Source organism: Poecile atricapillus, chromosome 11, assembly GCF_030490865.1.
Source record: "Poecile atricapillus isolate bPoeAtr1 chromosome 11, bPoeAtr1.hap1, whole genome shotgun sequence".
Taxonomy (NCBI): domain Eukaryota; kingdom Metazoa; phylum Chordata; class Aves; order Passeriformes; family Paridae; genus Poecile; species Poecile atricapillus.
This window is the reverse complement of record NC_081259.1, coordinates 378,287-405,941: the sequence shown is the minus strand read 5'-3', so window position 1 is coordinate 405,941 and position 27,655 is coordinate 378,287. Positions and strand designations below refer to the sequence as shown.

The following is a 27,655-nucleotide window of genomic DNA, read 5'->3' as shown; positions in this document are numbered from 1 at the left end:
TGCCCTGGGGACACGAGAGTGCTGGCAGGGCTGGCTGTGGGGCCAGGAGCTCAGGGATTGACAAGCCCCACAGGTCTGGGACACAGCCAGAGCATGAACAAGGACACGGTATGGGGGCTCCATGTGTGCCCTGTGTGCTCCTGTGCCTGCCCATGGAGGGGGCACTGAGGGGCTGCCAGGGGCTCTTTCCTTGTGCTGCCTGCAAATGCAAGAACCCCAGCACTGCCCAGAGCTGCTGGCCTGCAGGCTGGAGCGGGGTCTGTGTCCCCGCTTTGGCAACCATCCGACCTCCGGGGGCTGCCAGCGTGACCCTGCCTGGGACCCCTCTGGGGCCTCCTGCCTGCCCAGCACAGCCAGTGTTTCAGGAGCTGTGATCCCAGCAGCTGCCAGCCGCCAGCTCCGAGTGTGCCACTGTGGGGACACCCCCGGCCGTGGGATCCCTGAACCCCCCGGAGCCGTGAGATGACCCATGAATTACCCCAAAACTCCCTGAGCTGGATATCATCACCACAAGGATCTCATCATGACACGTGGAACCGTGTGCACGGACATTGGGTGTCCCCACAGCCACCCCTGCTACCAAGGGCCCCCAGGAAGGGCCCCCAGTGGGTGCTGCCCCCCAAACCAGCCTCCCCAGTTGCTCCACGATGCTGGAAGCCCCTCAGTGTGGTGGGGCTGAAACACGCAGTCCTGGGCACACCGGCACGACCCCTTTAGTGCCGGTTCCATCCCAGAAACCGGGGGGGGGGGGGGGGCAGAGACAGGCCCCTCCAGCTCCCGCCCCCAGAAGCGGGGATGCCTCCCCAGCCAGGAGCAGCCGCCCCCAGCCCTCGCTCCCTCGGGGCCCCCGGCGCGGTGGCGGGGCCGGGGCGGGGCGGGGCGGGCCGGTTCTTTGTTGTGCTGCGGGCGGAGCCCCCCGGAGCCGCCCCCGCACCGCCCCGCACCCCCGGAGGGGGGGAACACCCCGGAGCCGCCCCCGGTGCCTGCGGCTCCCGCCGCGCCTCGGAGCCGCCGAGCGGGTGAGCGGCGGGGGGGACACCGGGTGGCACCGGGGGACACCGGGCGGCACTGGGGGATACTGGAGGACACCGGGCGGCACTGGGGGATACCGGGGGACACCGGGGGGGCACCGGGCGCGGGACGTGTGAGAGGAGGGAGTGTGCGCGGGGCCGCGTGCACGTGCACAGGGCCGTGCAGGGGGCGGCGAATGCGCGTGCACGGAGGTTCCCGAGGGACGGGTGCGCGGGGCTTTGCGGAGGGGCTGGGGGCGCGTGTGAACGCGGGGAGATGCGCGAGTGGCAGTGAGTGTGCGTGGCTGTGCGTGTGCACCTGGGTGTGCCTGTGCGAGGCCGAGCTGCTGAGAGTGTGTGTGTGTGTGTGTGTGCACTGTGTGCACTGTGTGTGTGCAGTGTGTGCACTGTGTGTGCACTGTGTGTGTGCCTGTGTGTGTGCACTGTGTGCCTGTGTGTGTGCAGTGTGTGCACTGTGTGTGTGCCTGTGTGTGTGTGTGTGTGTGTGTCTGTCTGTGTGTGTGCAGTGTGTGCACTGTGTGTGTGTGCACTGTGTGTGTGTGCACTGTGTGTGCAGTGTGTGCACTGTGTGTGTGTGCACTGTGTGTGTGCTGTGTGTGCACTGTGTGTGTGTGCAGTGTGTGTGTGTGTGTGTGCAGTGTGTGCACTCTGTGTGTGTGTATGTGCACTGTGTGTGCAGTGTGTGCACTGTGTGTGTGCAGTGTCTGTGTGTGTGTGTCTGTCTGTCTGTCTGTGTGTCTGTGTAGTGTGTGTGCAGGGCCGGCACACCGGGGCCATTCCCACAGCCTGTTCCTGGGGTTGTTCCCAGGCGTGTTTGCCGCCCAGGGTGTGAACACCCCGTGACCTCTCTGCGTGTGTTTACATGTGCCGGGGTGCGCACAGCAGGCCGAGGGTGTGGAATTGTACGCACGGTGTTCGGGACAGGCGTCATGGGCTGCTCTCAGGCGGCGTTAGTGCTCGCTCGGGACTCGGACACGCGTGTGTGTGGCGTGTCCCACGTGTGTGATGCGCCCTGGACACCTGTGGGGTGCACACGTGCCGTGTTTCCCAGACATGGCCGCAGCACCCGAGGAGCTGTTGGCGCCCAGGCAGCCCCTAGTCTTGGGGTGCAGGGAGAGTCAGGTCCCACGGGCTTTTGGGTCATCCCTTGGGCCCCAGTGACTGCTCCGGCTGGGCCTGGGGCCGCTCAGGGGGTTGGCACCCCCTCTGACCCCAAGGAGCACTGGGGCAAGGGTAGCGAGGGTGCCATGGGACCGAGGGTGCCATGGGGCTGAGGAGAGTGGCGCTGGTTTGGGCTCTGCACAGTCAGCACCAGCTGGGAAGGGGGCACCCATCCCTGAGCCTGGCCCCTGCATTCCTGCACTCCAGGGAGCTGACGTGCCTGTGCTCAGTCCAGCACCTCGCTGTCCCCCAGGGGTGCTCACTGCCTGGGGTTCCTGCTGGCTCTCCCCTGCCCTGTGTCAGGGCTGCCCAGCCAGGAGTGGGGGCCCAGGGCAGCACCCCATGTATCCCGCAGCTCCCCAGGAGGCCCGTGTGGGGTGCAGGCAGGTGCTGGCATCTCAGGGGACAGGTGGAACCAGGGGATACCCTGTGTTCCTCAGAACTGACTCTGCCGTTGTGCAGGAGTGATGGGAGCAATGAGAGCTGTGTGTCGTGGGGTAGCCAGGGCCCTGGGTGCAGGTGGCCCACAGCGCCCTGCCGAGCCGAAGGGGATGCTGTGGGGCAGTGGGGGGCTGGCTGTGTGCCACCATCGGACAGCACCGCCCCAGCCAGGAGGTCCTGGCAGCGGGGTCTGAGCCCACGGTGGGCCAGAAATGTAGGGCTTGGCCCGGTGGGAGGCCCTTGGCTCTGGCCGGGTGTCGCGGCCGGTGGACGTGGAATGGGGGATGCCCCGGGGCCCCGTGGGGAGCCCTGTCGGGCCAGAGGCTGCCCCGGTCCTTTGTCCTGCTTGAGGAGGCTGTCAGGACGCAGCAAAGCGGAGCCGTGCGGCCGCGTACCCCCGCTGCAGCGAGCCCCGCAGTGTCCGGGCAGCCGAGCAGCCGGGGCTGGAGCATCTGTGGCTGAGCAGGGCCCGCAGCCGCGCACCGCAGGTGTGCATGCATGTGTGCTCACACTCCGCCTGTGCATGGCTGACAGGAGCCACTGCCGGCTGCTGTCTGGCAGCTCCCAGCAGCCAGCCGAGCCGGGGGCGTGCGTGTGAGCCCAGGAAGGTGGGGAGAGCCCGGCTGTGGGGGCTGTGTGCGAGCCGGGTGCTGGTCTCTGAGCAGGGGCCGTGGCCGTGCTGCCAGCCGTGCTGGGGCAGGCTGCCGAGGAAGGTGGGAGCCCGTGGGAGCAGCAGCAGCAGCAGCGAGGCGCACACAGCCCCGTCCCTGCTCTCTGCAGGCAGCACCCAGCTCATCGCCTCCTTCCCAGGCACCCGCTGCCCCTGGGAACGGGGTGGCGGGCGCTGGCCTGGGAATTGGGTGCAGAAACCACTGCCCCACCTGCCTGCTGACCCCAGGCCACGGGTTTTGGTGCTGCCCAAACAGCCAGCGAGGTTTCCTCGTTGCCGGCAGTGGGCAGGGAGGGTGGCACGGCGGCCGCACCGGTGCGTGCCGGTGCCTGCAGCAGGGCGTGGGGCGCGCACGGAGCTGCGGAGCGCAGAGCGGGGCAGGGTGCTGCGGGTGCCCCCGGCGCTGCCCCGCTGGCAGCTGCGTGGGCAGGACGGGAGATAAATGGGAGTTTGGCGTAAACAGCCCTGGCTGCCAGCAGCGCTGGAGTGGCGCTTAAAGGCACAGGCTCTGGCCTGGTTCTGCTGCCTGTTCCTGCCCTCCCTCCCTGCCTGTTCTGCCCTCCTTTTCCTCCCTGCCTGCCCCTTCCCTTCCCTCCTCCTCCTGCCCTCCCTGCTCACCCCAGAGCAGCTGCCTTCCCCACAGGGGCTCCCATCCTCACTGCATGCCATCACACCGGGGTGTTGTCACAACACTGCCACGGCCACGCACAGGGACAGCCTGGTCCCTGGAGCCGCCCAAGATGTCCTGAGGTGACACGGGGCAGGGGGCCATGGCTTCAGGGTGAGTGCCTGCTCCCACCCCGTTCAGGGTGACGTGCTTGGCTGGGTGATGCAGAGTCCTGTCCGTCTGTGCCACTTCCCGGGCAAAGGGTGCTGCTGATAAGGCTGGGGTGGAGCTGTGGGGCTGTCCCAGGTCGAGGAAGGAACGTCAGGCTCCATCGAGAACAGCGGGAGCAGTGGGGACAGGAAGAGAGCAAGGTTAATTTGGGGCAGAGGGGCACCCCACGGCCACAACCTCTGGACATCAGGTATGGCCTGAGCAGGCACTGTCCAGCAGTGCCAAGCGGGCAGAGTGTGGGAGTATGGGCACGGCTGTCCCACGAGTGTGGGCACGGGCTTCCAGGGAGTGTGGATACGGTTGTCCCGGGAGTGTGGGGGGCATTTCTCCTGGGTAGGGGGCTCACAGTGGGTCTCACCATTGCAGCCCAGGGCTGGGACTGACCAAGAAGGACATGAGAAGCTCTGCCCCACACTGGGAGGGCAGCGCTGGGTACCAGCCCCAGAAGAGCTGCCTCCGGCAGGGGAATCCCCGGACCCCGTCTCTCTGTCGCCCCTGTCCCCGTTGCCATGGCAATATAAGGATTTGTCATTAATAACAGTTGCGTGGGAGCTGCTGGCCGGGTGGGCAGTGCTCTGAGGGCTGCGGAGGCTGAGCCCTCCCCACACCCCAGCCAGGGACAGAGCCCGCCGAGGGCCAGGCAGAGGATTTACCCAGCACTACCTGCTCGGTGGCATGGCCACACCGGCAGCCCTGGGACGGGCACAGGGGCTGGCAGGAATGTGTCACCTGTGCTGAGCGCTACAGCCCGTGCTGTGGGGACACCGGTGCCGGCCGGGGCTGCCCGTGGTGGGGCTGGCTCAGGCACCCCATGGCTCCCGAAGGAGGGCAGAGAGCGCTGGGCTGTGCCAGCCAGAGCCCCCAGCCCCAGCAGCGTGGCCGTGGGGCACAGCTGAGCAGCTGAGGGACAAGGAGGCGGCTCTGGTAGCAGGCATGGGGCCGAGCTGTTCCCGGGACAGTAGGACACCCTCGGGACAGCTTTTCCGGGGACAGCAAAATACACTCCCAGCCGGCCCCTCCTGGATCAACCCCCGGGATCCCGGGCCCACCGCTTTTCCCTGCCGCGGGGGTGGAGGAGGTTGCAGGGAGTCCCCGGCTGCCGCTAGCGCCGGGGACAAAGCCGGGTCCCCTCCGGCCCGTGACGGCCGCGGGGCGGGGGCCGGGGCCGGCTCCCACCGGGGCGGGTGGGGGCGGTGCCGACGGGAACCGCCCGCCTCCTCTTCCGAGCGGCCCACCCAGCCCGGGGCACCGGCGGGGCTGGGGGCTGGAGCGGATCGCTGCGGCTGGGTACGGCTTGGGGTTCGAGAGGAAAGGCTCGGGCGGGGCCGGTTCGGTCCGGCCGGGCGGGGCTCCGCCCGTGGCTGCTGCGCCCGGTACCGAGCGGCGGGCGGGCAGCCCCGGGGCGGAGCGGAGCGGGGCGGGCGGGGGGGCCGGGCCGTACCGTCCCAAGCCGCTGAGCCCCTTCTCTCCCGGCAGGTCTGCAGCGCCCGGGCGGCTTCGCGGCCGCGGCGGAGCCCCGCGGCTCGGTCCGGGATGGCGGCGCGGCCGGTGCTGCCGGTGCTGGCGGCGCTGCTGCTCTCGGCGGCTCCGGAGCCCGTCCCGCGGGTCAGCCTGCCCTACGGTGAGTGTCCGCTGACCTTCGGTGGGTGAGGGTCCGCCGGCACCGGGAAAGGGAGTCAGCCCCCGCCCAGGGCTCCGGCTGGCGTCTCCCCCGGGGCGGCGGAGCGTCCCCCGGGCTCTCCACGCCGCGTGGAGACGCCGTGTGACAGCCCCGCCAGCTCCCCAGGACACGGGGAACCCTCTGCGAGCGGGACATGGAGCAAGGGCTGGGGCACAGCCCCGGGGATGCTGCGGGGTGTAGGGGTGTGATGGCAGCCCTGTGTCCAGACCCGCAGCGAGGGTGGCTGTGCCTGGGGCACCCAGGGGTGCTCATGCCCCCGAAAGCAGGGCAGCGGTGGCAGCCGTGCTCTCTACAAGATGGGGTGAGCTGAGCCGGCCAGAGGACTCTGCCCGTGGGCTCCCTCCCTGCTCAGGGTGTCCCTGCTTGTGCAGTGCTCAGCTCCGGACAGCTCTGAGCCCCACTGCAGGCACTTGTCAGCTGCATGGCTCCAGAGTGCTGGGGGCTGCACTGGGCAGGGGCCAGGGAAGGACATCTGGGAGGGTGCTAGGCCAGGCAGAACTGTAACAAGTGGGGTCCTGGTTGCAGCCCCCTCCTGCCCTGCAGAGCCCCCAGCAGCTGGCACAGGCTGGGCGATCCGTGGGCCACGCAGCTTGGGCTCAGCCCTGGCAGCTGTGCCGTGTGGGGGAGCCACCCAGGGCTCTGCTGCCAGAAGGTGGCTGGATCCAGCTGCTGCCGGCCAGCAGAGCCCATCCGTCCTGAGCTGGCTGGCCTGGGAGGGTGCCGTGGTTTGGGCAGCTGCGAGCGCTCCCTGGCTCAGCATGCTGCAGATCACTGGTGTAGATGTGGCCCCACCACATGCTCCCATGACCGCTGGCCGCGGCTGTGGTGGCTCCAGCAGATGTGGGACCTGCTGAGCTGGACAGGAGGCTGGGACCCAGTGAGACAAGCAGCTCGGCATCGTGCCATACTGTGCTGTGCCATGTTGAGCCACGCTGCCTGGCCCTGCCTGCACAGACCGGTTCTGCCCCACACTCTGCACACCTGCAAGGCTGTGGGAGCTGTGGGGCTGCAGCCACTGCCTGTGGATCCCGGCCTGGACCCCAGCGATGCAGGAGGAGCTGGGCAGGGAGCATGGGCCAGTGGCCAGTGTGTGCCCCGCGGTGGCTCCCATGGAGCGTGGCCGCGTGGGGCTGCAGTTGGTGGGAGGGAGGAGCTGGGAGCTGCTCCCCTGGGAGCACTGGATGTGCCTGTAGCAGGTTTGTCTGGAAGAAGCAGGTCTTGTCCTGACAGGTCCCTGGCAGCCACACCAGCAGCCAGCTCCCCATGCAGGCACAGCTTTGCACGGCCCAGGGGCCCCGCTGCCCCTCCGCTGCCGTGCCCACCACGGGTGCCATCACCCCGCCAGCAGGGCACAGGAGCCCTCACAGGGGGATACCCTGAGGCATCAGCTTCCTCTTCTCTGCAGCACTGCGGGAGAGCTGGGCTGGTGCTGGGGCCACCTGAGCCCCCTGCAGTGGGGGAGTCTGCCCCATCTAGAGGCACCTGGGGCTTGTGGAGCAGTGGGAGGTGAGAGCCACGGGGTCCCACCCCACAGCACCATTGCCCCACAGCTCCCCAGTCCCTCACACTGACTCTCACCAGGCAGGGCCTGGCAGGAGCTCCGGGGTTATCCTGGAGGGACTCTGGGAGCAGGCAGCGGGTTGGGGGAGGTCAGGGAGTCCCCGGAGTGTCAGGGTCAGGGAGTTGGCAGCGTGAGTCAGCCCGACGTGTCCCGCTCACGCAGCCAGGCCCATCTGATTCAGAGCGGCGGTAGGAGAGGAAGGGCTTCCGGGGCCAGGCCACCCACGCGGGACAGGACGGGATGGGACAGGACAGGACGGGCGCTCCCTGACTCAGCATGGCCACTGGCCCGTGTCCGGCACGGGCTGAGCCCTGTGTCTGGCAGAGGCTGAGCCCTGCTGCCTGGGGCAGGGAGATACTCCCAGCACTCATCTCCTCCTGCTGTGAGCTTGGGGTCCCTGTGGGCCTGGGCTGGGCTGAGCTCTAGGGCCAGACGTGGCTGGGCAGCTGCCCCAGTGCTAGGCAGGGCTGCTGTGGCATCCTCAGGGCCAGGACACGGCTGTGCCTCCTGCGTGCCCTCGGGCACCGTGGTGGTCCTGCACGGCTCACTGCAGTGTGTGGTGCCACGGGTGTCTGGCAGTGTGGCAGAGCCGCATCTGGCCCTGGCTGCTCCAGGTGGGTGGCATGGCCAAGGTGCTGGGCAGAGGGGCCAGGAGCAGCTGTGCTGCAGGGTCCTGGGGGTCAGTGGCAGCACGAGGCTGATGCCTGTCACTCTTGCCCCGCAGACTCGGCCGAGAGAGTAGTGCGGCGCTTTGAGGCACCTGGTGTGTCCAACTACACGGCCCTCCTGCTGAGCCCGGACGGTGGGACCCTCTACCTGGGGGCACGAGAGCTGCTCCTCACCCTCAACACCAGCAACTTTCAGCCCAGCTCCCCTGTTCGTAGGGTGAGCCCAGGGATGGGTTGGGCAGCCCTTGGGGAGGGGGGGCACCCAACTAGCTGGAGTGCAGGGGATCCCCTCCCCACCAGCATTTGGGTCTGTGTGAGCCATCATGGATTCAGGAGCAACTGCCCCAGGGCAGGATGTTCAAGGTGGGGAGGATGTGGCTGCTAAGAACAAGCCCGGGGAGGGTGTGTGTGGACCAGCCTGGGCTGGGGGGGCTCCCAGTGACTGTCCCTTCTCCACAGCTGCTGTGGAGTGCAGATGAGGAGAAGAAGAGGCAGTGTGTGTTCAAAGGCAAGGACCCCCAGGTGAGCCCCATTGCCAGCAGGCATCGGGGTCTGTGGTGGGTATGGGCAGTGCCCTGTGCAGGGTGGGTGTGGGTGAGACAGCTGAGCCAAGGGCTGAGCTGTGTCCTCTGACCCCCACAGAGGGACTGTCACAACTACATCAAGCTGCTGCTGCAGCTGAACAGCACCCACCTGTACACCTGTGGGACCTGCGCCTTCAGCCCAGCCTGCGCCTACATCGTGAGTACAGGAACAGGATCCCCCGCAGGTCCCCCCATGCCATCAGGGCCCTGCACTGGGGTCCTTGGCACTGGGACTAGAGCTGCTGGCTCACAGCCTCATCCTGCTGCAGAACGTGCAGCACTTCAGCCTGGAGCGGGACTCGTCAGGGAAGGTGGTGTTGGAGGACGGGAAGGGACGCTGCCCCTTTGACCCTGAGTACCGCTCCACAGCTGTCATGGTCGGTAAGGCACGACACCCTGGGACCCTCACCCTTCCTCCCTGCCCTGCCTCGGGACCCTTGCCCTCCCTGTGCCACCCTGGAGCCCTCACCCTCCCTGCAGTGCCCTGGGACCTTTGCCCTCCTTCCTGTGCCTGCCTGTCCCTGTGTCCGCCCGGCCAAGCTGAGCCAAGGCCAGGCTATCCCAGACCCCAGCAGGAAGCAGGGCCGTGCTGGTGGCACGTGGAGGGTCCCAGCAGGAACGTGTCTTTGGCAGACGGCGAGCTCTACGCCGGGACCGTCAGCAACTTCCAGGGCAATGAGCCGACCATCTCCCGCAGCCAGGAGAGCCGCATCGCCCTCAAGACCGAGAACTCCCTCAACTGGCTGCAAGGTGAGCGCTGGGGCTGGCACAGCTGCTCAGGGTCCCTTCTCCCCTCAGTGTGGGAAGCAAGGGATGGGGCCAGTAGTGCTGAGGGTGCTTGTGCCACCAGATCCAGCGTTCGTGGGCTCAGCCTACCTGCGGGAGAGCCTCCCTGCCGGCAACCCTGAGGGTGACGACGACAAGGTCTACTTCTTCTTCAGTGAGACCGGGAAGGAGTTTGACTATTTTGAGAACACCATCGTCTCCCGCATCGCACGTGTGTGCAAGGTGGGCATAAGGCAGCAGTGGCATGTGGGAGCTGTGCCTGGGGTGTGACTGAGGTGGGAGGGGTGTGGGACCATCCTGCATATCTCCAACCCTTGGTGCCTGGAGTCTCGCTCTGTTCGCTCAGCGCGTGAGGCTCCCTGCAGCCACAGCATTGCAGCCTGACCTGCTGTGCCATGCAGGGGGACCAGGGCGGGGAGCGTGTGCTGCAGCGGCGCTGGACGACCTTCCTGAAGGCACAGCTGCTCTGCTCACACCCTGAGGATGGGTTCCCCTTCAACGTGCTGCAGGACATCTTTGTGCTCACCCCGGGTGAGCTGCGCTGGAGGGAGACGCTCTTCTACGGCGTCTTCACCTCACAGTGGTGAGTGTTGGGGACCCAGGGCAGCGTGGGGGGTTTGGCAGAGCCAGGGCCTGGTCGTACCACAGGTTTTACCTCTCCTCACCAGGAACAAGGGTGGACTGGGCAGCTCGGCCGTCTGCGCCTTCCCCATGCGCAGCGTGCAGCGTGCCTTCGGCGGGCTCTACAAGGAGGTGAACCGCGAGACGCAGCAGTGGTACACGGACACCAGCCCTGTGCCAGAGCCCCGGCCAGGCATGGTAGGTGGCCCCTTGGCACCTGCCTGAGCACAGGACGCAGCACTGCCCCGTCGCTCTCTTGGTCCCAATGGCTGGCCAGCATGGTAGCCACCCTCTTCCCCAAGCCCTTCTGAGCCCCTTCCTTTCCCTGCAGTGCATCACCAGCCGCACACGGCACCTGAGGATCAATTCGTCACTGCAGATGCCAGATCGGGTGCTGAACTTTATCAAGGATCACTTCCTGATGGACAGCCCGGTGCGCAGCCAGCCTCTGCTGCTGCAGAGCCACCGGCGCTACCAGCGCATCGGCGTGCACCGCGCGCAGGGCCTGCACGCCACCTACGACGTCCTCTTCCTGGGCACGGGTGGGTGCCAGCGGGCTCTGGCAGGGCAGGCTGGGGGCCGTGCACCCCGGCCCTGTTCAGCACAGCCCCTCTGTTTGCAGACGACGGGCGGCTGCACAAGGCTGTGCGGGTGAACCACGGTGTGCACATCATTGAGGAGATCCGCCTCTTCCCCGACGGGCAGCCCATTCTCCAGCTGCTGTTGGACCAGGACCAGGCAGGAGCCAGGGCAAGGGGCTGGGGGCTCAGCCTGCTTGGGGAGGGTCCTGTCTGTGGGCTGGGGGACAGAGACCTGGGAAGGCAGGGGTGTGCAGGAGCCCACCCTGCTGACCCCAGCATGTCCTCTCCCGCAGGGCCTCGTCTACGCAGCCACCTACACAGCAGTGGCCCAGGTGCCCTTTGCCAACTGCAGCCTGTACCGCAGCTGTGGGGAGTGTGTGCTGGCACGGGACCCCTTCTGCGCCTGGAGCCGGGGTGCCTGCCGCAGGGTCACCCCGCATCCCCCGGCACACCCACAGTAAGTGCTGCACCCTCTGCCATCCCCCTACGTCCCACGGCACGCCACTGCCCTGCCCTCACTCTGTTCCCAGGCTCTGGGTGCAGGACATCGAGGATGCTGACACGGAGCGGCTCTGCCAGCTGGCCAACGCCTCCCAGCCCCGTCCCCGCATCCTCCTGCCCCCAGGTGAGCTCCCGCTGGTGCTGCTGCGTGAGGGCGTGTCCCAGGGGCTCCCCCACATCCCAGGCTCCTGCTCCACCACGTTCCCATCAGCCCCCTGCCCACAGCTGGGATGTCCTCCCTGATGTTTCCATGGGTTCTCTCTGCAGCCTCAGGCACCCCGTGCCAGCAGATCCAGCTACCTCCCAACGCGGTGCGGCCGCTGCCGTGCCGGCTGCTCTCCAACCTGGCCTCACGGCACTGGCTGCACAACGGGGCACCTGTCAACGCCTCCTACCTGGTGCTGCCCGACGGGGCCCTCATCCTGGTGGGCAGCCCAGAGCGCACAGGCACCTATGAGTGCTGGTCACTGGAGGAGGGATTCCGCAAGCTGATGGCCAGCTACTGCGTGGGCATGCAAGAGCCAGCCCTTGGGCCAGCAAACTCTGGCAGGAAGGTGGCTGCTGGCCATGACACCCTGGAGACGGTCAGCACATCCCGGAGCACCTCAGCGGTGGGCAGTGCTGCGGCACGACTGGACGGCAAGACCTACTGGACCGAGTTCCTGGTGATGTGTGTGCTCTTTGCTGCTGCCGTCCTCGTGCTGGCCTTCTTTGTCCTGCACCGGCACCGTGACGGCATGAAGGCCCTGCTGGAGCCCGGTGACCCCAGCAGGCACCAGAAGCCACCCCGCAAGCCAGTGGAGAGCCTGCCCCTGAATGGCAGCAGCCTGCCCAGCACGGCTCCTGAGCACAAGGGCTACCAGGCCCTGCAGGACAACTACATTGTCAGTACCCCCGTGCATGAGCCCCCAGGACCCCCACGCACCTTCTCTGAGTCAGAGAAGAGGCCTCTCCACGTCCGTGACAGCTTTGTGGAGGTGTCTCCTGCCTGCCAAAGACCGCGGGTGCGCCTGGGCTCCGAGATCCAGGACTCGGTGGTGTGACGGGGATGAGAGCCAAGCCCTCACCCACGACTGCCTCTGCTCTGCTGAGCCTTGCTGGACCGTGCGCCGCTGCCAGGGTCCGTGTTGTCTGTGTGTGCATGCCCAGAGCCTGGCACCCACACTCGGCGGCAGCACCCACCGGCCAGCGGGGTCTAAACCCTCACGGGCTCCCTGGGCATCACCTTGGTACTTGTGAGGGGTGCCACCTGCCTTCCAGGGACCTGCTGCAGGGATAGAGCTGGGACAGTTCCAGCCCAGCGTCCCTGCTGCAGGGGTAGACACGGTTCCTGGCTCAGGCTGCTGGCGGTGCCGGCTCTGCCAGGCCCTGACCCCCTCTATGCAGAGGGCAGGAGGGGGCGGCCGCAGACCCCTCGTGCCCCAGCTCACTGTGACGTCCCGCTGTGGGACCCAGGGCCACGCGCGCGGCTGGGCAGCGCCAGCCTGCGGCATGTGCTGTGTGTCTGTGCTTGGTTCGTTTTTAATATGTGGAAAATGTGAATTGTGTCCGGGAAAGGGGAGCTGGGAACAGCTTCCCCTGCGCTGGGTGGGCAGGGACACCCCCGCGGCCCCACGTGCGTGTGCAGAAACGTCAGTTGTTTTTATATAAAGTCCTTCAGACACGTGTGTGTGCGGCAGGGCTGAGTCTCCTAGGTTCTCCTAGTTCTCCTAGGGCAGAACCATCCCAGTTGGCCCCGTGGAGAGGAGCCGTGCCTGACTCTCTCTGCAGTCAGATGAAGATCTGCCCACGGCTTCAAGGGGGGCCAGAGGACTGTGCCGGCCATCAGAGCTGTGGAGTCCCCTCCTGATGTGCCTGGCTGAGCACTGGGCCAGGGCACGCAGGGCCCTGCAGGGACAGTGGCTGTGTGCCTGGGGAGGGAGGCTGCCCGGGGCTGTGCCCACGGTCCCTGTGACCTGCTGGCAGGCTGTCACTCGGGCTGTGCCTGGAGGCCCGTGCTGTGGCAGTGTGGTGCAAGCAGAGCAGGGAGTCCCTGTGGTGAGGGAGCGCAGAGCAATGGGGTGATGCCATCCTGGCATCATGAGAAACAGAAGGCAGGAGTGACCAGGAGTAAGAAAATTTGGTGCCTGGGGCTGGGAGAAGGGCATCCCTCAGCAGGAGAGAGGCTGTGACAGCCCAGTGCCCAGGACCACAGTGTTGTGCTGCATGTGGAACCCACTGCCTGCCCAGGGAGCATCGGGTCCATGTCCCCATCTCACCTTGCCATGGGCAGACCCTGGACACTGCCAGCAGGACCCATCTCACTGGTGGCTGAGGGCGAGGCCTGGGATTGTAGCACAGCGCTGCTTTTGAGCTCTCACACAACTGGGAAGCACTGGCAGTGCCAGGACAGGGCTGGGGGAAGTGGCGAGCTCTGTGCAGAGCTGGCGTGTCCAGGCAGGATTCCCCTGAGGGACCAGCACTGCCTTGCTCCCAGCTGGACCCATGCACTGAACTTCCTGCACAGCCTGTTCTGGGACATCAAAAAAACCACTGGAGGCATTGTCTGGTGAGCTGCCAGCAGACACAGCCCTGGGGCTGTAGGGGTACAGGCCTCGGCGGGCAGATATTGTCAGCACCATGGGGCAGCGAGCTGGAAGGACTGGAAGGGCAGGAGCCACTGTGTGAGAAACAGCCATGCCAGAGCCCTGAGAGCCATCAGCTGTTTTGCCCCAGGATGGGAGCTCTGTGGGGCCAGCAGGACCTCAGGCCCCACAGCAGTCCCAGCAGGGCATGGCTGCAGGCCAGGGCAGAGCCCATGCCTGAACAAGGACAAAGGACCCTGGTGCTGCCCACAGTGATGGCACCACTCACCTGCCCAGGATTCCCCTTAGTGCCTCTGGCCTGAGTGTTGAGCTCTTTGTGCTGCCCAGAAGGATCCCAGTGTGGAGAGGGAAGCCCACAGAAAGGGCTGTGGAGCAGGACGTGGAACCCTGGAGTGGCGGCTGGCGCACAAGCAGAGAGGCCTGGCAGGAGCCCATGTCCCCAACACCCTCGTGGCACCCGTCCCACAGCAGGACAAAGGCAGCAAAGAGCAAGGGTGAAACCAGAGCCCTTTAATTGTGTCCTCACAGGGACTGGGGGAGGAAGAGGCCAGGGCAGCAGAGCAGCTGCTGCACTGGAGCCAGAAGAGGGCAAGGAGAGAAAGGGAGGAGGAGGAGGAGGAGGAGGAGGAGGAGGAGGAGGAGGAGGAGGAGGAGGAGGAGGAGGAGGAGCATGGGCTCTGAGCACAGCCATGGGGGGACAGCTCTGCTGTGGGGTGGCACCTGTACAGTGACTCTTGGGTGACTGCTCAGAGAAAGCACCCCCATTTGAGTTATTGCTTGTGAAAAATTATCATTTTGGTTATTGCTCAGAGGATCCAAGTTTGAGTTATTGCTCAAAGAAATGGATCCATGTGGCAGCAGGGAGGCTCCCAGAAATACAGGAGAAGCAGGAAGAGGCTGGCAGGGGAGGCAGCTCCCTGCCTGCTGCTGGAAGGCACAACATAGGAATTGGTCCTGAGGGCAGAGAGGGGTGTGCTGGTGCAGAGTGGCCCCAGGCAGGAGCAGGTCTTCCCCTCCTCACCTGCAGAGCTGCCCTTGGAATGCATAAGGATTCAAATTCCAGTGCTAGGACAGCAGAGGGACTGCAGGAGAGGCATATTCCTGAGAGCCCCTGCTGCCAAGCAGGCACCTGAGAGGGAAGAAGGAAGGTTCCTGCCCAAGGCATTGCAGCACAGCCAGGCCATCGAGGGGCTGGGCCTGTGCTCACTGAAAGAGGAAATGGCTGAGCCCACAAAGAGCTGCAGGAACTGGAGGAGTGCTGGAGGAGCTGGAGGAGTGCTGCTGGACAGCCATGGGACTCACAGGACAATCTTGAAGGAGCTGCAAGAGATACGACAGGATCTGCACCTGCTTGCTAGGTCACACAAAGGGTTTACAGGCATCCAGCGCTGTAGGGAGCTGAATCCCCATGCAGGAGACGCTCTGTAGAGCCAGCCTGGGATGCAACTCCCTCTGCCAGACTTGGCACAGGGCAGCCCTGCCCTCCTGCCACCACTAGCTCTGCCCCAGTGCCAGCTGAGCAATCAGGGTGATGAACCCCCAGCCAGCCTCTGGAGACCACCGCACCTGGCGAAGTCCGGGGAGCGGGAGACAACATGCTGGAACTCGGAGGGGTTGATGGTGCCGTCCATGTCGATGTCGGACTCCTCCAGGATCTGTGGGGGAAGGTGAGCGGTGAGCTCTGTGCCTGGGGCTGTGCAGTGCCCCTGCCTTGGCCAACGCGCCTCACATTTTGGATGAGCTGCTCCATCTCTGCACTGCTCAGCCGGGACCCCTCGCCTTGCCCTGTCAGGCAATTCACCAGTTGCTCCAGGTCCTTCCTGTCCAGAGTCCCATCATCATCAAAGTCTGGGGAGAGACAAGGTAGGTTTTGGCAGTGCCACAGTGAACCCACAGAGTCACAAGCACTGACACTGCACCACCCCATGCACCTCACCATGCCAAACCAGCTGTTCCCACAGGGAGTTCCTAAAGTCACCACCCCGTGGGTGCTCTAAGGGCACTGCCAGCCTTCCTGAACATCCATTCATCACCCTGCTCCTGCTTCCTCAAGGTGCAGGGATCCCAGAACACGGCACCTGTCCCCAGCCTTACCAAAGATGCGGAAGGCATAGTGGGATTTGATGTCAGATGTGGCAGAATCGCTGAAGACACTCAGCATATCAAGGAAGTCTTCAAACGACATGCTGTCATCCCCAGTCTCTGAGGTTGAGAACACATGGCAGATCCGGTGCTGGAAGGGGTTTGCCTGTAGACACGGGAATTGCTCAGGCAGGGCTGGGCCATGCTGGCTCCATCAGGCACACACTGGCTGTAGCTGCTGCTCCAGCAGGTGAGCAGGTGCCCCAGTGCCACTGCTCCATCACCCATGGTGAAACCTGTCCTGTGTGCCTCCCGGGACGCAGCCCTACGCAGCAGGGATAAACAGTGGGATCCTGTGGCACAGCAGGGATCCCTAGGATCCTCAGTTGCTCGGTGGGGACAAGGAAGCTCGCTATTGGCACAGCTGAGGACAGGACAGTGGCACGGCGAGGCTCTAACCCGGGAGCATCAGTGTCCCGTGTGTGCCAGGCACCATACCCGCAGCTCAGGCAGCGTCAGGATCTGGCTCTTGGGAACCCGCGCGGAGCAGGCGTTCTCCCTCTCCTCCTTTGGCAGCAGTTCACTGAACCTCTTGTAGGCACTTTAAGAGGCAAGAAAAAGAGCGGCTTTGTGGTGCGAGCGGGGTGGGAGCAGCCGGTCTGGGCACCGGCCGCGCTTCTCCGGGGGGATGTCCCGTTCCCACAGCTCCTGCCAGCTCTGCCGGGCTGGAGTGTGCCGGCCGGGGGTCCCACGGCTGCTCCCGGGACCAGGGAGAGGAGCCACTCTGTCTGCTGCTCTCCCCGGGGGCCGGGGCTTCAGAAGGGTCACGGCGGGCTCGGGCCGGTCCCCAGCCCCTTGCCCGCCGCTCAGGGCGTCACCAGCCCGGCCCGCGCCACCGGCAGCACCCGCCGACCTTCGCCCCATCATAACCGGCTTTTAGGGAGTGCCACCGGCACCTCCCGGCTCGGCTGGGCGTCTCGGCGGAACGGGAGCCCCGGGGCAGGGCCGGAGCTCCCCGTGCCCCGAGGCACAGGCTGAGGACCCGCGGGACCGGGCTCGCCGGGGGCCGGGGATCGCGCCTCTATCCCGCCCCACTTACGGTAATCCGGCGGGCGGTACTTACAGCAAGATCTCCTGCTTGCTCAGGAACGTCAGCTCCTGCGGGGAGAGCACGGGTCAGAGCACCGGCACCGGGGCCAGCGCCGACAGGGGCCCAAAGCCCCGAGCAGGGCACCCCAGCCATGGTTTCCACGGCCTCTGGGCACCTTCCGCCCCGGGGCCGCGCCGCCCTGCCGTGCCCCCGGTGCCGGTACCTGGTACTCGCCCAGCAAGTCCCGCGGGATCAGGCTGGCCGAGCCGCCCATGGCGCCGCTTCCCTCCGCACGTCACTCGCCCGGCCCGGGCGGGGCAAACACACGCACAGTACAGCCCCGCCCGCCCGGACACACGGCGGGCTCCCGGCGCCGCCGAACGCGGACATGACAGCGATGGCGGGAGGGGAGCCGGGCGAGCCGAACCCCGAGGAGTTCGTCTATGGCGAGGAGGACTTCGTGCTGCAGGCAGCCGACTGGGGCGACCCGGACTCCGCGCCCTCCCGGTTCGACCGGGTACTGCTGGCGGGCTGGAGCGACCGTATGGAGCGGGGACTGTTCCGGTACCGGCTGGGACCGCTGCCCACCCGCGTCCTGCCCGGCCCCGTGCGCCTCGTGGCGCAGCTGAACGAGCAGCGCAGCGCCGAGCGCCGCCCGCCGCAGCCCGTTCGCAGCCTCCGGGATCCCTTCGACCCCGGCGCCTTCAACTTCACCCGGCTGCGCCCCGCCGAGCTGCTGTTCCGCCTACGCCGCACCGGAGGCCCGGGATCGCCACCCGAGCCGCTGCTGGTGGCCATCAACGCCAGCCCGCTGGAGCGGGGACACGTCCTGCTGCTGCCGGAGCCGGCGCGGCGGCTGCCGCAGATGCTGACGGCCCCGGCGCTGCGCGGAGCGCTGGAGGCGGCGCTCCTCAGCGCCCACCCCGGATTCCGCGTGGGCTTCAACGGGCTGGGCGGCGGCGCCTCGGTGAACCACCTGCACCTGCACGGGCTCTACCTGGACCGGCCGCTGCCGCTGGAGGAGGCGCCGGCCGAGCCGCTGGGGCCGCGCCTGGGGCTGCTCCGCGCCGGACCGGCCCCCGCATTCCTCTTCTTCGCCCCCGGCCCCGCTGCACTGGAGCCGGTGTCGCGGGCCGTGTGCCGGGCGGCGGAGCACCTGGGCGGTGTCGGGCTGGCCTGCAACGTGCTGGCCACGCGGGGAGAGCCGCCGGCGGGGCCGGGGGCCGGGGGCGGCCGCGGGCTGCGGGTGCTGCTGTGGGCTCGCCGGCCCCTCTTTGGCCCCAAGGCGGGTGAGCCCTTCGCCGTGGCGTTGTGCGAGCTGGCGGGGCTGCTGCCGCTGCCCGCCGAGCCGCTCTACCGGGACATCACCGAGGTGCAGGCCCTGAGCGCCATCCGCCAGCACCTGCTGCCCGAGCCCGAACTGCTGCAGCTGGGCTCGGAGCTGGCGCGGCTGCTGGAGAACTGAACGGGGGCACGGGCAGCGCTGAACCGTCCCCCCGTTCCCGGAGCGCGGAACGGCCGGGCCGCCGCCGAGCTGAGCCACCGGCAGGGGCCGCTGCAGCTGGAGAACGCGGAAGTGGCTGTCACGTGACCGCGCGGGGCCGCTCTGCCCGCAGTGCCCGCGTCTCTATGGTGCGGTCGCCATGGGAACGCAGCGGCCCTGGCAGCGGTGCGATGGCGGCGGACGGCGGCGGCGGGGGGAACGTGGGCCCGGGCCCACCCCCCCCGGGAACCCCTCCGGGCGAGGAGGCGGCTGGCGCCGCGGCCCTCCCGGACCGTCCCGCTGCCCCCACCGGACCCGAGCCGCGGAGGAAGCGCAGGCGAGTGTGGGGCCGCAGCCCCCGGCAGGGTCCGGCTGGAGCCCATCCAGCCACTCCCGGAGGCGCCTCCCGCTGCCTCCCACTTGGTCCCGGCCCCAGCCTAGCCGTGCCCCGGCCCCGCTGCTCCCCGCGGGACAGTGCCCAGCCGGTGCCCGGCGCTCCCCAGCCCCCGGGAGCCGGTCCGGGGTCCCGCTGACCCAAAATAAATAGTGTTCCCCTGGAATTGCCCCAGCGATCCCCTGTGTGACACAGCCAGGCACGGCTCCGTAGCCAGGACCAGCCTGTCTGTGTCCTTAGGGCCGTTCCGAAGCGGGGCTGGCTTGGTCAGACTGCCCGCTGTGCCCTGTGTGTGTTTGGGGGATCGGGGCTGTGTCCCCACTCTGCCCCGTGCCTCGCTGAGCTGCTGCCATCTCATCTCTATTCCAGTGTCCCCTCCATCAACCTGAGCGGCTGCAAGTACGAGAGTGGTAAGTCAGAGGGGCAGGGGGTCCCTGCAGGCTTCCAGCCCACACCCACAGGCTCTCCAGGTGCCTGCCCAGCAGGAGCGGTGCTGGCACCCAGTTCCCACTGCTTTATTTACTGCTGCCAGTGACTGGCACAGGGCCCCTGCATTAGTGGGGAGCTTGTCACACTTTGGATTGAGATTTCTCCCCATTTAAAATGTGCAACAGCAGCGCAAGCCCTCAACATCCCCCACACTTGCGTTTGCCAGCTGTCTGCTAAAATGAGCGAGAAGGGTTCCATCAGATACAGTGCAAGGGAGTACCTGGCCTTGGAGACAGGAGCTGAGGGTTGTCAACTGTTCAAGGTAAAGCTGGTGGTGAGCAGGCAGGATCTGTACCTGGAACCTCTCCCTGTGCTGTTCATCCCTGGTGACTCCAGGGAGCTGGTCCCCTCCCACTCTTCTTTCCTCCCACAAGCTGGATCTTGAAAGAACAAACTCCTGGCACTTGAGGGGTGTTATTAATCTACTTTACTACAGGATCTTGGTGTGCATGAATCCCCATCACCTCCCCAGCCCTGCCAAATTCATACTTGGCACTAGCAGGAACCATCCCAGCAGAGACCTTTCCCTGCTGAGCTGTGTTCTGCTGCTGAAAGACCTTTGATTTGGGAGATTAAATCCACATCTTTGCAAGACTTGTATCTGCTTGTGAGGTGTAAGACCCATGGGAAATTCAACCCTGCTGTTGAGAGGCCCTGGCACCTCCAGACAGGTGGAATTAGAGGGTTAAGAGCTCCCAGAACACTTGCAGCCAGAGGCTTGGCCAGATAAAACTGGTGTTCCTGACACCTTCCAAGGGGTCATGTTTAGTATAAGGTTACTTGTACCTCTGAGAGGCGAACTGCAGCCCAAGGAGCTGCATACTCCATCCCTTCTTATTTTGCGGGGGTGGCAGTCCCTGTTTGTGGCTTCTCAGCCAGAGATTTGTTTCACATTCCATCCCTGGTTATTCTGGGAGTTTATCAGTCCCTGTACGTGTTCCCTTGCCTGGCCCCTGTCACTGCTTGCCTTGGCACAGTGCGGCGGGCGGCGCAGCACTGCGGGCTGAAGGAAGCAGGAGAAAATGAGGAGTGGACAGTGTACTGGACGGACAGCGCGGTCACTTTGGAGCGCCTCATGGAAATGAAGCGCTTCCAGGTAAACAAAACAGCTGCCCAGCAGGAACTGCTCAGGAAGGAGGGTGACACAAGGATGGCTGTGCAACAGCACGTGGCAGAGTGAAACAAGCACCTGAAGCGGTGCCATGCCCCATCTGTGCCTCAGCTCCAGGGCACAGGGTCCATGTACCATGTCCCTGGTGGGTGTCACCAGCAGCATTCAGCAGCTGTGGGGGGGGAGCAGGAGCATTCCAGCCCTGTGATGTGCTGTGAAATAAACAGTGGTCGATGATAAACGGCTCTTACGCTGCTCCAGGGCTAAGATGGAATAGACAGATAAATCACTAGTGAAGCTCAGATAAAGCAGCTGTAGCAAGTCTCACCCTGCAGCAGCAGTTCAAGACAACCACAGGCCTGGCTTCCTTCTTGCTGCTGGTTCTCCATGCTCAGGCTCTCCTCGGGGCTGGGAGAATCCATCCCCACAGGGCCTCCATCGATCTGGGTTTTTCTGCCCCACTTTCAGAAAATCAACCACTTCCCAGGCATGATCGAGCTGTGCCGCAAGGACCTGCTGGCTCGAAACCTGAACCGCATGCTGCGGCTCTTCCCCAAGGAGTACAACATCTTCCCCCGCACGTGGTGCCTGCCAGCCGAGTGAGTGGTGTGGGACAGCGCCGCAGGGACGGGGTGACACAGGGAGGGGGAGGCTGCTCACCTGCTTTTGCTGGGCACCAGACCCCAAAACTTAACTAGCTTCAGCACGCACCGTGGTGACCTCTTCCACAGACCTCCCAGTACAGGTGGAGATGTGTGCAAGGAAAAGGTGGGATGTGGAGACCTGGGTGAAGTCACGTGGGGACCAATCTGTGACTCCTGTAGATTAGGAATGGGGGTTCGATTCATCCCCTGCAGAAGTTCAGTGTGTGCTGGCCTGCAGCACTATGGTTTCAGTACCCAGCTATTAGGAGAGAGTTCAGAGGGGTGTTTTTTGCAGCTAGTGATAGTCACCCCTTCCTTGCACAGCTATGGAGATTTCCATGCCTACAGATCCATAAAGAAAACAAGAACATTCATCTGCAAGCCTGACAACAGCTGCCAGGGAAGAGGGATCTTCATAACCCACCATCCGGAGGAGATCAAGCACGGGGAACGCATGATCTGTCAGCAGTACATCTCTGAGGTACCGGGACAGTCCCACAACAGTGGGGTAGGATTCCAGCCCCCTCACTCTGCCAGCATCCCCCATGCTCCTCGGGTCTCCTCAGGTCTGCTGGAGGTGCTGGTGTGGCTGTGGAACATCGGGGACACAGACAAAGCACAGGCAGGTGGAGCAGTTCCTCACCTCACCCTTGCTCCTGCCTCTTTCCTCACAGCCCTTCCTCATCGATGGCTTCAAGTTTGACATGCGCATTTATGTGCTGGTCACGTCCTGTGACCCACTGAGGATTTTTCTCTACAAGGAGGGCCTTGCCCGGTTTGCCACCATGAGGTACATCGATCACAGCACCAAAAACCTGGTAAAAAGGAAGTTTCAAAAAAACTTATAGTATCTGTAGGTGTCAGTCCTTAACTTGTCCTGGGGGCACTCCTGGCCTTGAAAAGGCAGATATTGGGGGTTGCAGGAGTCCCACCTTGATGCCTTCCTGTTCCTCTATACCACTTCCTCCTCCTCACAGGAGGTATTTCAGGAGGGATAGCAGATCTACCCCAAGGCCCCACATTTGGGCTGTTTACTGGCATCACCACAGAATTATGGAGTTGTTTGCTTGGATGGAACCTTGGAAGGTTTCTAACCTCATGCTCAAAACTTGGTGAACAGTAAATTTGTATCTGGTTTCTCAGGGTCTCAGCCTATCAGGTTTTGAAAACCTGCAGAATGAATCCCCTCTGGTGTCTCTCCTTCTAGCCCTGATAAGTGTACTCGATTCCACACCATTTCTACTCTGCCCATGCTTCAGGCAGAAAATAACATGGGAGTACCTGGGGAGGGCTGTTCCTGTTCTTGCTCAGTGGTTCAGAGTGAACAAATGTCTCTTGTGGTTCCCTGCCAGGGTGATATCTGCATGCACCTGACCAATTATGCAATCAACAAACACAATGAGAACTTTGTCAAGGATGACATGGTGGGCAGCAAGAGGTACTGGCATGTCCAAGCACTGCAAGAGCACTGCCTGGGGACACTGGTTTACCTCAGCTTTCCTGCGGTGACACAGCTAAGCCCTTGCCACCTCCTGTTCCCCACACAGGAAGCTGTCCACTCTGAATGCCTGGATGGCAGAGCACAGCTATGACACATCAAAGCTCTGGGCAGATATTGATGACATTGTTATCAAGACACTGATTTCGGCTCACCCTGTGCTGAAACACCATTACCAGAGCTGCTTCTCCAGCCACCCTACTGGCTGCGCCTGCTTTGAAATCCTGGGCTTTGATATTTTGCTGGATAGAAGGCTGAAGCCATGGCTGCTGGAGGTGAGGAAGGAGTGGATAGCTCAGAGCTGGGGGACTAGGACAGGGGGGTTGGGATGAACAGGGCTTGTTTGATTCAAAAGGGCCACCTTGCTCACAGAATTAACCAGGCTGTGAAGCCAAACAACCTGTTGTGAGCAGGATCCAGGAGAACCCATTTCCTGCACACCATCTAACAACGGGGAGTTTCCCAAGCCTTCAGACCCCTTGTCCTGTGAGCACCCTGAATTTGTGACAGCTGCCCCATGCCTGCACCCTGTGGGGTGGCATCCAGGTGACCTGTGGCACAAGTGGGCAACACCCTGCAGGAGAGAGTGCTGTGTGTGGCTTCCTGCTGCCTGTCTCTGACACAGAGAGGAGCATCCATGGGCAGTGTGGGGCTGGCAGGGGCCACGGGCTGGGAGCTGGGGTGCCAGGTTAGGCTACCTGCTTGTCTTGCCAGGTGAACCACTCTCCCAGCTTCAACACAGATTCTCAGCTAGACCATGAGGTGAAGGATGCCCTTCTGTGTGACACCCTCAACCTGATCAATGTGCACGCCTGCGACAGAAAGAAGGTGCTGGAGGAGGACAAGCGGCGGGTAAAGGAACGGCTCCTTCAGGCCAATCAGATTCCCCGTGAGTCCAGGTACTGCTGTTCCCCCACAGTGCTGCAGGTCCCCAGTGAGCAAAGACAGGGCATGACAGAGCAGGATAACACCAGGGCTGGCTGCTGGAAGCTCCCAGAGCCCATGGCATTGTGCAGCCTCTGAGCTCTCTCAAGCCATCTGCATCCTGCAAGGAGGAGCCAGGGCTCCTCTCTGGGTGTCAGGAGACCTGTGACACCTTGTGCTCTGGGCCCTGACAGAGCTCTCCCCAGGCTGCATCTGCTTGTCTTTTGCTGGGGATGGGCAGTGCCAGCATCCTGAGCTGGCAGGGATGCTCATATGACGAACCACAGCCCTGCCTCAGGAACTGGGGGTAGCCTGGGCATGGGCCCTTCTCCAGGGCAGGGATCCTTTTGAGGGCTGAGGGTTTCTCCTTCCTCTGTCTGCATGTCCTTTCACAAGCCCGTGCTCAGTGAGCCTGTTACCTTGCAGGCAGGGCACGGCTCTCTCCAGCTGCTGTTTCTATCAGGAGTCCTGGGACATGCTGAGCACATCAGTCCTGCACTCTGCCTGTCCCAGAGCCTCCCTCCACAGTTCCCCATCTTCCCTTCTGCTGCAGGCGCCGGGAGCAGGAGAGCAGCCAGGCTGCCTGGCTGGCACAGGCTGAAACCTACGAGAACGAGCACCTGGGGGGGTTCCGACGTATCTACCCAGCTCCTGGGACAGAGAAGTATGAGCCATTCTTCCAGCAGAGCAGGTCCATCTTCCAGGAAACAATAGCATCCAAGGCACGAGAAGAGTATGCCAGGTACGGTGCTCCTGTGGAAACCCACTCCTCACAGGTGGCATGGAGACCACTCGCTCCTCATCCCTCCTGGGGAGCAACTCTGCTGCTTGGCAGGTGTAAGAAAGCGGGGAGAGCGGGAGGGGAAAGGAAGGAGCCTGCACGTGCTGTGGCTCCTCAGCAAAGTGGCTCCTTTTAGATGGACTCCAGAGAGGCAAGGGCAGTGCTCTGTTGACTTTTGGACCCTGGAGGCACCATTTCCCAAATGTCCCCCTCCCTTTTGGCAGGCACAGGGCATTATCCAAGGGCATTTCTCTTTTAAAAAGTCTCTTTACAAGCATCCCATCCCATCTCGTGGCACACTTCTGTTGTGGGCTATTCATGCAGAACTGGCCTGCAGTAAATGTCCTCAGGTTGAAGTCTGCCCCACACCCTTTTGCTATTGTGGCTCTGAGCCAGTATTTGACTCCACTGTTCTGTGGCAGGCAGCAGCTGGAGGTGATGCGCCTGAAAAATGAAAAGCTGGAAGCTGCCATCAGGAAGAAGAAAACAGAAAGAATGCAGAATAGAAGCACAGCTCCTACAATCCACCTCTCCCACAGAAGCACTAAGGCATGGGATGGAAAGGTACCTCAGTGTCAGCATTGTCCGTGGGTTCTCCAAGTCAGTGACATGGCTCTGGGGGCCTTGCTGAGCCACTGGTGCACCCATGGAGCAGAAATTCCAGGTTTGACTGCCTGCATTAAGTTCAGAGTCAACAGCTTGTGTTGGCAGTACTTGCAAGCACCAATGTTTTGCCCGTCCACTTTGGCTCTCCCTGGGATCTCTGTGCCACTCTGAGACTCTAACTGTCCCCAGGCTTGGAGCAGCTCATGGTTTTGTCTGTCCTGTGCATTATGCCGGCTTCAGCTTTGCTATAGCTCAGATGTTTCTCTGCCGAGGTGCAGCGCAGGCAGTACAACTCCATGCAGCCCCAGGACATCGTGGAACATGAAGAGAAGAGGAGAGTGAATGCTCTGCTGCAGCGTGAGAAGCTGATCCGACACCTGGGCATCACTGAGCAGCTTTCCCGGCTGCTCCCCACAGCTGACACCCAGGGATCCTGTGTGCTCCAGAAACAGGTAACAGCACTGTCTGGAGCCAGCCCTCACAGAAGTGAATTGGGCACTGAGCAGCTCTGCTGGGGTCTGATCGGGGTCTGCTGCAGGCGGATCAGCTGCTGTGCCTGCAGGATGATGTGAGTCTGGAATGGTGGTGGGGGCATCCTGGGGACAAAGTGCAGGGTAATGCTTTAGTGAGTGCCTGGGCGTGACTAGAGGAGACTCTTCCTTCCTATGACCTGCCAAGGCCTACAGAAGCAAGCCATGGCCATTTTCTTTCCTCCTTCCAGCTGCAGTTTCCCTGGGATCTCCTCAGGGACCACAACACCCATGATTTAATGATGCTTATCTCACTCCTGGGAGTCCCAGCTCAGCCCTTGGGACACAGGATCATGCCCAGCCCTAGAGCCCAGGCCCTGCCACGGCACACCCCAGGCCCAGATCCCAACGACATCCAGACCCTGTGCATTCAAGGCCGGAGTGTCCCGTACCACGCGCGGCAGGAGGGCCCCCGGGCAGCGGCCACCCAGCCCTGTGCCCAGCCTAAGGGGCTGCAGCTGTGTGACCAGCAGCTCCCTGGCATTGGAACCCAGGCTGAAGGCTGTAAGTATGGATCATCTTCCTGTGGGATGCTCCTGGCCTTGATGGGAGGAATGGATGAGCTCAGTGGAGCTCTCAGGGATGCTGAGACACTGCAGAGGGGTTGCCTTGCTCTGCTTGGGGCACTGGTAACCACTAGGAGTCTCTGTCTAAGGCTATTTGCAGGGACAGGGAAGAGCCAGGAATGGTTTCCAAGGATCAAGGGTTGATGTGCAGGCATGGGGGAGTGTGAGAAGCCAGGAAAGTGAAAGGGGTGAATTAGCTCCTGGGGGTCAGAGGGGACATGGTGACTCAGAACCACTCTCTTCCCAGGCCTTCCTCCCACCACACTGCTCCCTGCCCATGTTTTCACCCTACTTCTTCACCCAGCCCTGCATCCTGGCATCGGCTTCATCCGCTTTGCAGCCCTAGGACCAGGGGAGCAGGGGCTGCCAGCACCAAGCCCCACTGGGAAGGGCAGTGGAAGCTGCTGGCTCTGCACAGCCCCACATCTGTCTGTGCTGTTCCAGATGATGCCGGTAGTCTGTCATCCTCCGATGAAAGCAGCTGTCCCCCGGCTTCCCCAGCCAGCCCAGGGCAGGGTGATGGCATCTTCCACTGCGCTGTGGTCCCGGAGCTTCCCATCAGCACTGCCGTTCACACACAGCACACACATGGCTCACATCATGGCAGAGCCTCGCAATGCCAGTGCGTCACACCACGCCAGGACCTCGCCCCATGCCAGTGCCTCACGCATTCACAGCACGAAAAGCACAGGTAACATGGCTGAGGGCTCAGCCTTCCTCCCATGTGTGCTCGGACCAGGACTTGCTGGATAGGCTGCCTGCCTCCATCAACTCTGGGGTCGGCTGCCGAGCCCCCTGACCAGAGCCTGGGCCCAGCACGGCTCCAGCCACCTGCCCCGGCTAGCTTCACCTCTGCCAGGACCGGAGACTGGTACTTGTGCCTCTGTCCGTGCCCCACCCGCTGCACTTCTGTCTGTGACCCGCAACCGCCCGCACAGAATCCCTGCAGAGGCCACTCGCTCTGGACCCGCCGGGCCCTCGCTTCCCCCGTCGGGGCCGCTCCCCGCCCCGCCGGCCCCGCCCGTTCCCGGGCCTGTTGCTGCCATGGCGGTGCTGCTCCAGCGCGGCCTGCGGCCGCTCCCGCTCCTCGCTTGGGCCCCGCGGCGGGCGGCGGCGGCGTGGCCCGGGGACCCGAATCCGCCGGAGCCGGCGCTGGAGGAGCCGGAGAGGTGCGGAGCGGTCGGCCCGCGGCCGGGGCCTGCGCTGGCCCGGGCGCTCACGCGTGTTCCCCGCAGGGCGCGGCGGCGGCGGGCGGCGGCGCGGATGGAGCGGCTGCGGCGGGAGCTGGGCGGGGGCCGCAGAGCCCCCGATCGCGCCCTGACCTGGCAGGCGATGGAGCAGCTGCGGTGAGCGCGGGGCCGGGCGGACCGTGCCGCGCCCGGTGACCGCCCCGGTGACCGTGACCGTGCCCGCAGGTTCCTGCGGCAGGAGCTGCCCGAGGAGTGGCCTCTGGAGCGCCTGGCCCAGGGCTTTGGCGTGGGCACCGACGTGGTGCGGCGGGTGCTGCGGAGCCGCGGCTGCCCCTCCCCGCGCCGCCGGCTGCGGCAGGACCAGCGGGCGCTGAGCGCCGCCGCCACGGCACCGCCACCGGGACGGGGCGCCGGGGACGGGCGCGAGGTGCGCGCCCCCGACGGGACGCTCCTGTACCGGCTGCCGCGGGGCTGGGGCGGGCCGGGGCCCGGCGTGCAATAAACGGAGCTGGGACCCGCCTCCGCCTGTGCTGCTTCCGTCGCGCCGGGCGCGGGCTC

General features: G+C 64.4%; 5 protein-coding genes across 12 annotated transcripts; 4 read left to right on the top strand and 1 right to left on the bottom strand.

The window, feature by feature from the left end:
* The first annotated feature begins 632 nt into the window (after window positions 1–632).
* SEMA4B (semaphorin 4B) lies at window positions 633–12,791 on the top strand. 5 transcript variants are annotated; one of them, XM_058847162.1, is made up of 15 exons: window positions 633–1,019; window positions 5,618–5,762; window positions 8,108–8,268; window positions 8,511–8,573; window positions 8,694–8,792; window positions 8,905–9,016; window positions 9,269–9,385; window positions 9,486–9,643; window positions 9,823–10,004; window positions 10,090–10,240; window positions 10,374–10,584; window positions 10,665–10,780; window positions 10,917–11,080; window positions 11,154–11,248; window positions 11,392–12,791. In XM_058847162.1, the coding sequence occupies exons 1-15, from the start codon at window positions 648–650 to the stop codon at window positions 12,165–12,167; spliced, it is 2,922 nt and encodes a 973-aa protein (XP_058703145.1). In that variant the 5' UTR covers window positions 633–647; the 3' UTR covers window positions 12,168–12,791. The 5 variants fall into 5 exon arrangements, with proteins under 5 accessions (XP_058703145.1, XP_058703144.1, XP_058703147.1 ...); XM_058847161.1 differs by having other exon boundaries at window positions 10,665–10,792; XM_058847164.1 differs by lacking the exon at window positions 633–1,019 and adding an exon at window positions 4,197–4,331 and having other exon boundaries at window positions 10,665–10,792.
* Window positions 12,792–14,333: 1,542 nt separating this feature from the next.
* On the bottom strand, window positions 14,334–17,208 carry CIB1 (calcium and integrin binding 1). The gene is made up of 7 exons (XM_058847097.1): window positions 17,105–17,208; window positions 16,915–16,949; window positions 16,290–16,392; window positions 15,804–15,957; window positions 15,439–15,557; window positions 15,276–15,364; window positions 14,334–15,029 (listed from the first exon to the last, which is right to left on the bottom strand). Exons 1-7 carry the CDS (start codon window positions 17,153–17,155, stop codon window positions 15,008–15,010), a joined length of 573 nt encoding a protein of 190 aa, XP_058703080.1. The 5' UTR covers window positions 17,156–17,208; the 3' UTR covers window positions 14,334–15,007.
* A 61-nt stretch (window positions 17,209–17,269) lies between these two features.
* Window positions 17,270–18,372, top strand: GDPGP1 (GDP-D-glucose phosphorylase 1). The gene has a single exon (XM_058847096.1). The coding sequence runs from the start codon at window positions 17,270–17,272 to the stop codon at window positions 18,344–18,346; it is 1,077 nt and encodes a 358-aa protein (XP_058703079.1). The 3' UTR covers window positions 18,347–18,372.
* Window positions 18,373–19,056: 684 nt separating this feature from the next.
* TTLL13 (tubulin tyrosine ligase like 13) lies at window positions 19,057–26,603 on the top strand. Of its 4 annotated transcripts, none has more exons than XM_058847078.1 (12): window positions 19,057–19,168; window positions 20,827–20,957; window positions 21,327–21,483; window positions 21,569–21,820; window positions 22,355–22,440; window positions 22,550–22,775; window positions 23,215–23,399; window positions 23,978–24,166; window positions 24,628–24,769; window positions 25,084–25,263; window positions 25,533–25,845; window positions 26,352–26,603. In XM_058847078.1, exons 2-12 carry the CDS (start codon window positions 20,848–20,850, stop codon window positions 26,600–26,602), a joined length of 2,091 nt encoding a protein of 696 aa, XP_058703061.1. In that variant the 5' UTR covers window positions 19,057–19,168; window positions 20,827–20,847; the 3' UTR covers window position 26,603. The 4 variants fall into 4 exon arrangements, with proteins under 4 accessions (XP_058703061.1, XP_058703062.1, XP_058703060.1 ...); XM_058847079.1 differs by lacking the exon at window positions 19,057–19,168 and adding an exon at window positions 20,232–20,343 and having other exon boundaries at window positions 21,677–21,820; XM_058847077.1 differs by lacking the exon at window positions 19,057–19,168 and adding an exon at window positions 20,232–20,343 and having other exon boundaries at window positions 25,090–25,263.
* A 61-nt stretch (window positions 26,604–26,664) lies between these two features.
* On the top strand, window positions 26,665–27,616 carry NGRN (neugrin, neurite outgrowth associated). Its single transcript, XM_058847098.1, has 3 exons — window positions 26,665–27,076; window positions 27,143–27,253; window positions 27,323–27,616. The coding sequence occupies exons 1-3, from the start codon at window positions 26,952–26,954 to the stop codon at window positions 27,597–27,599; spliced, it is 513 nt and encodes a 170-aa protein (XP_058703081.1). The 5' UTR covers window positions 26,665–26,951; the 3' UTR covers window positions 27,600–27,616.
* The last annotated feature ends 39 nt before the right edge of the window (window positions 27,617–27,655 follow it).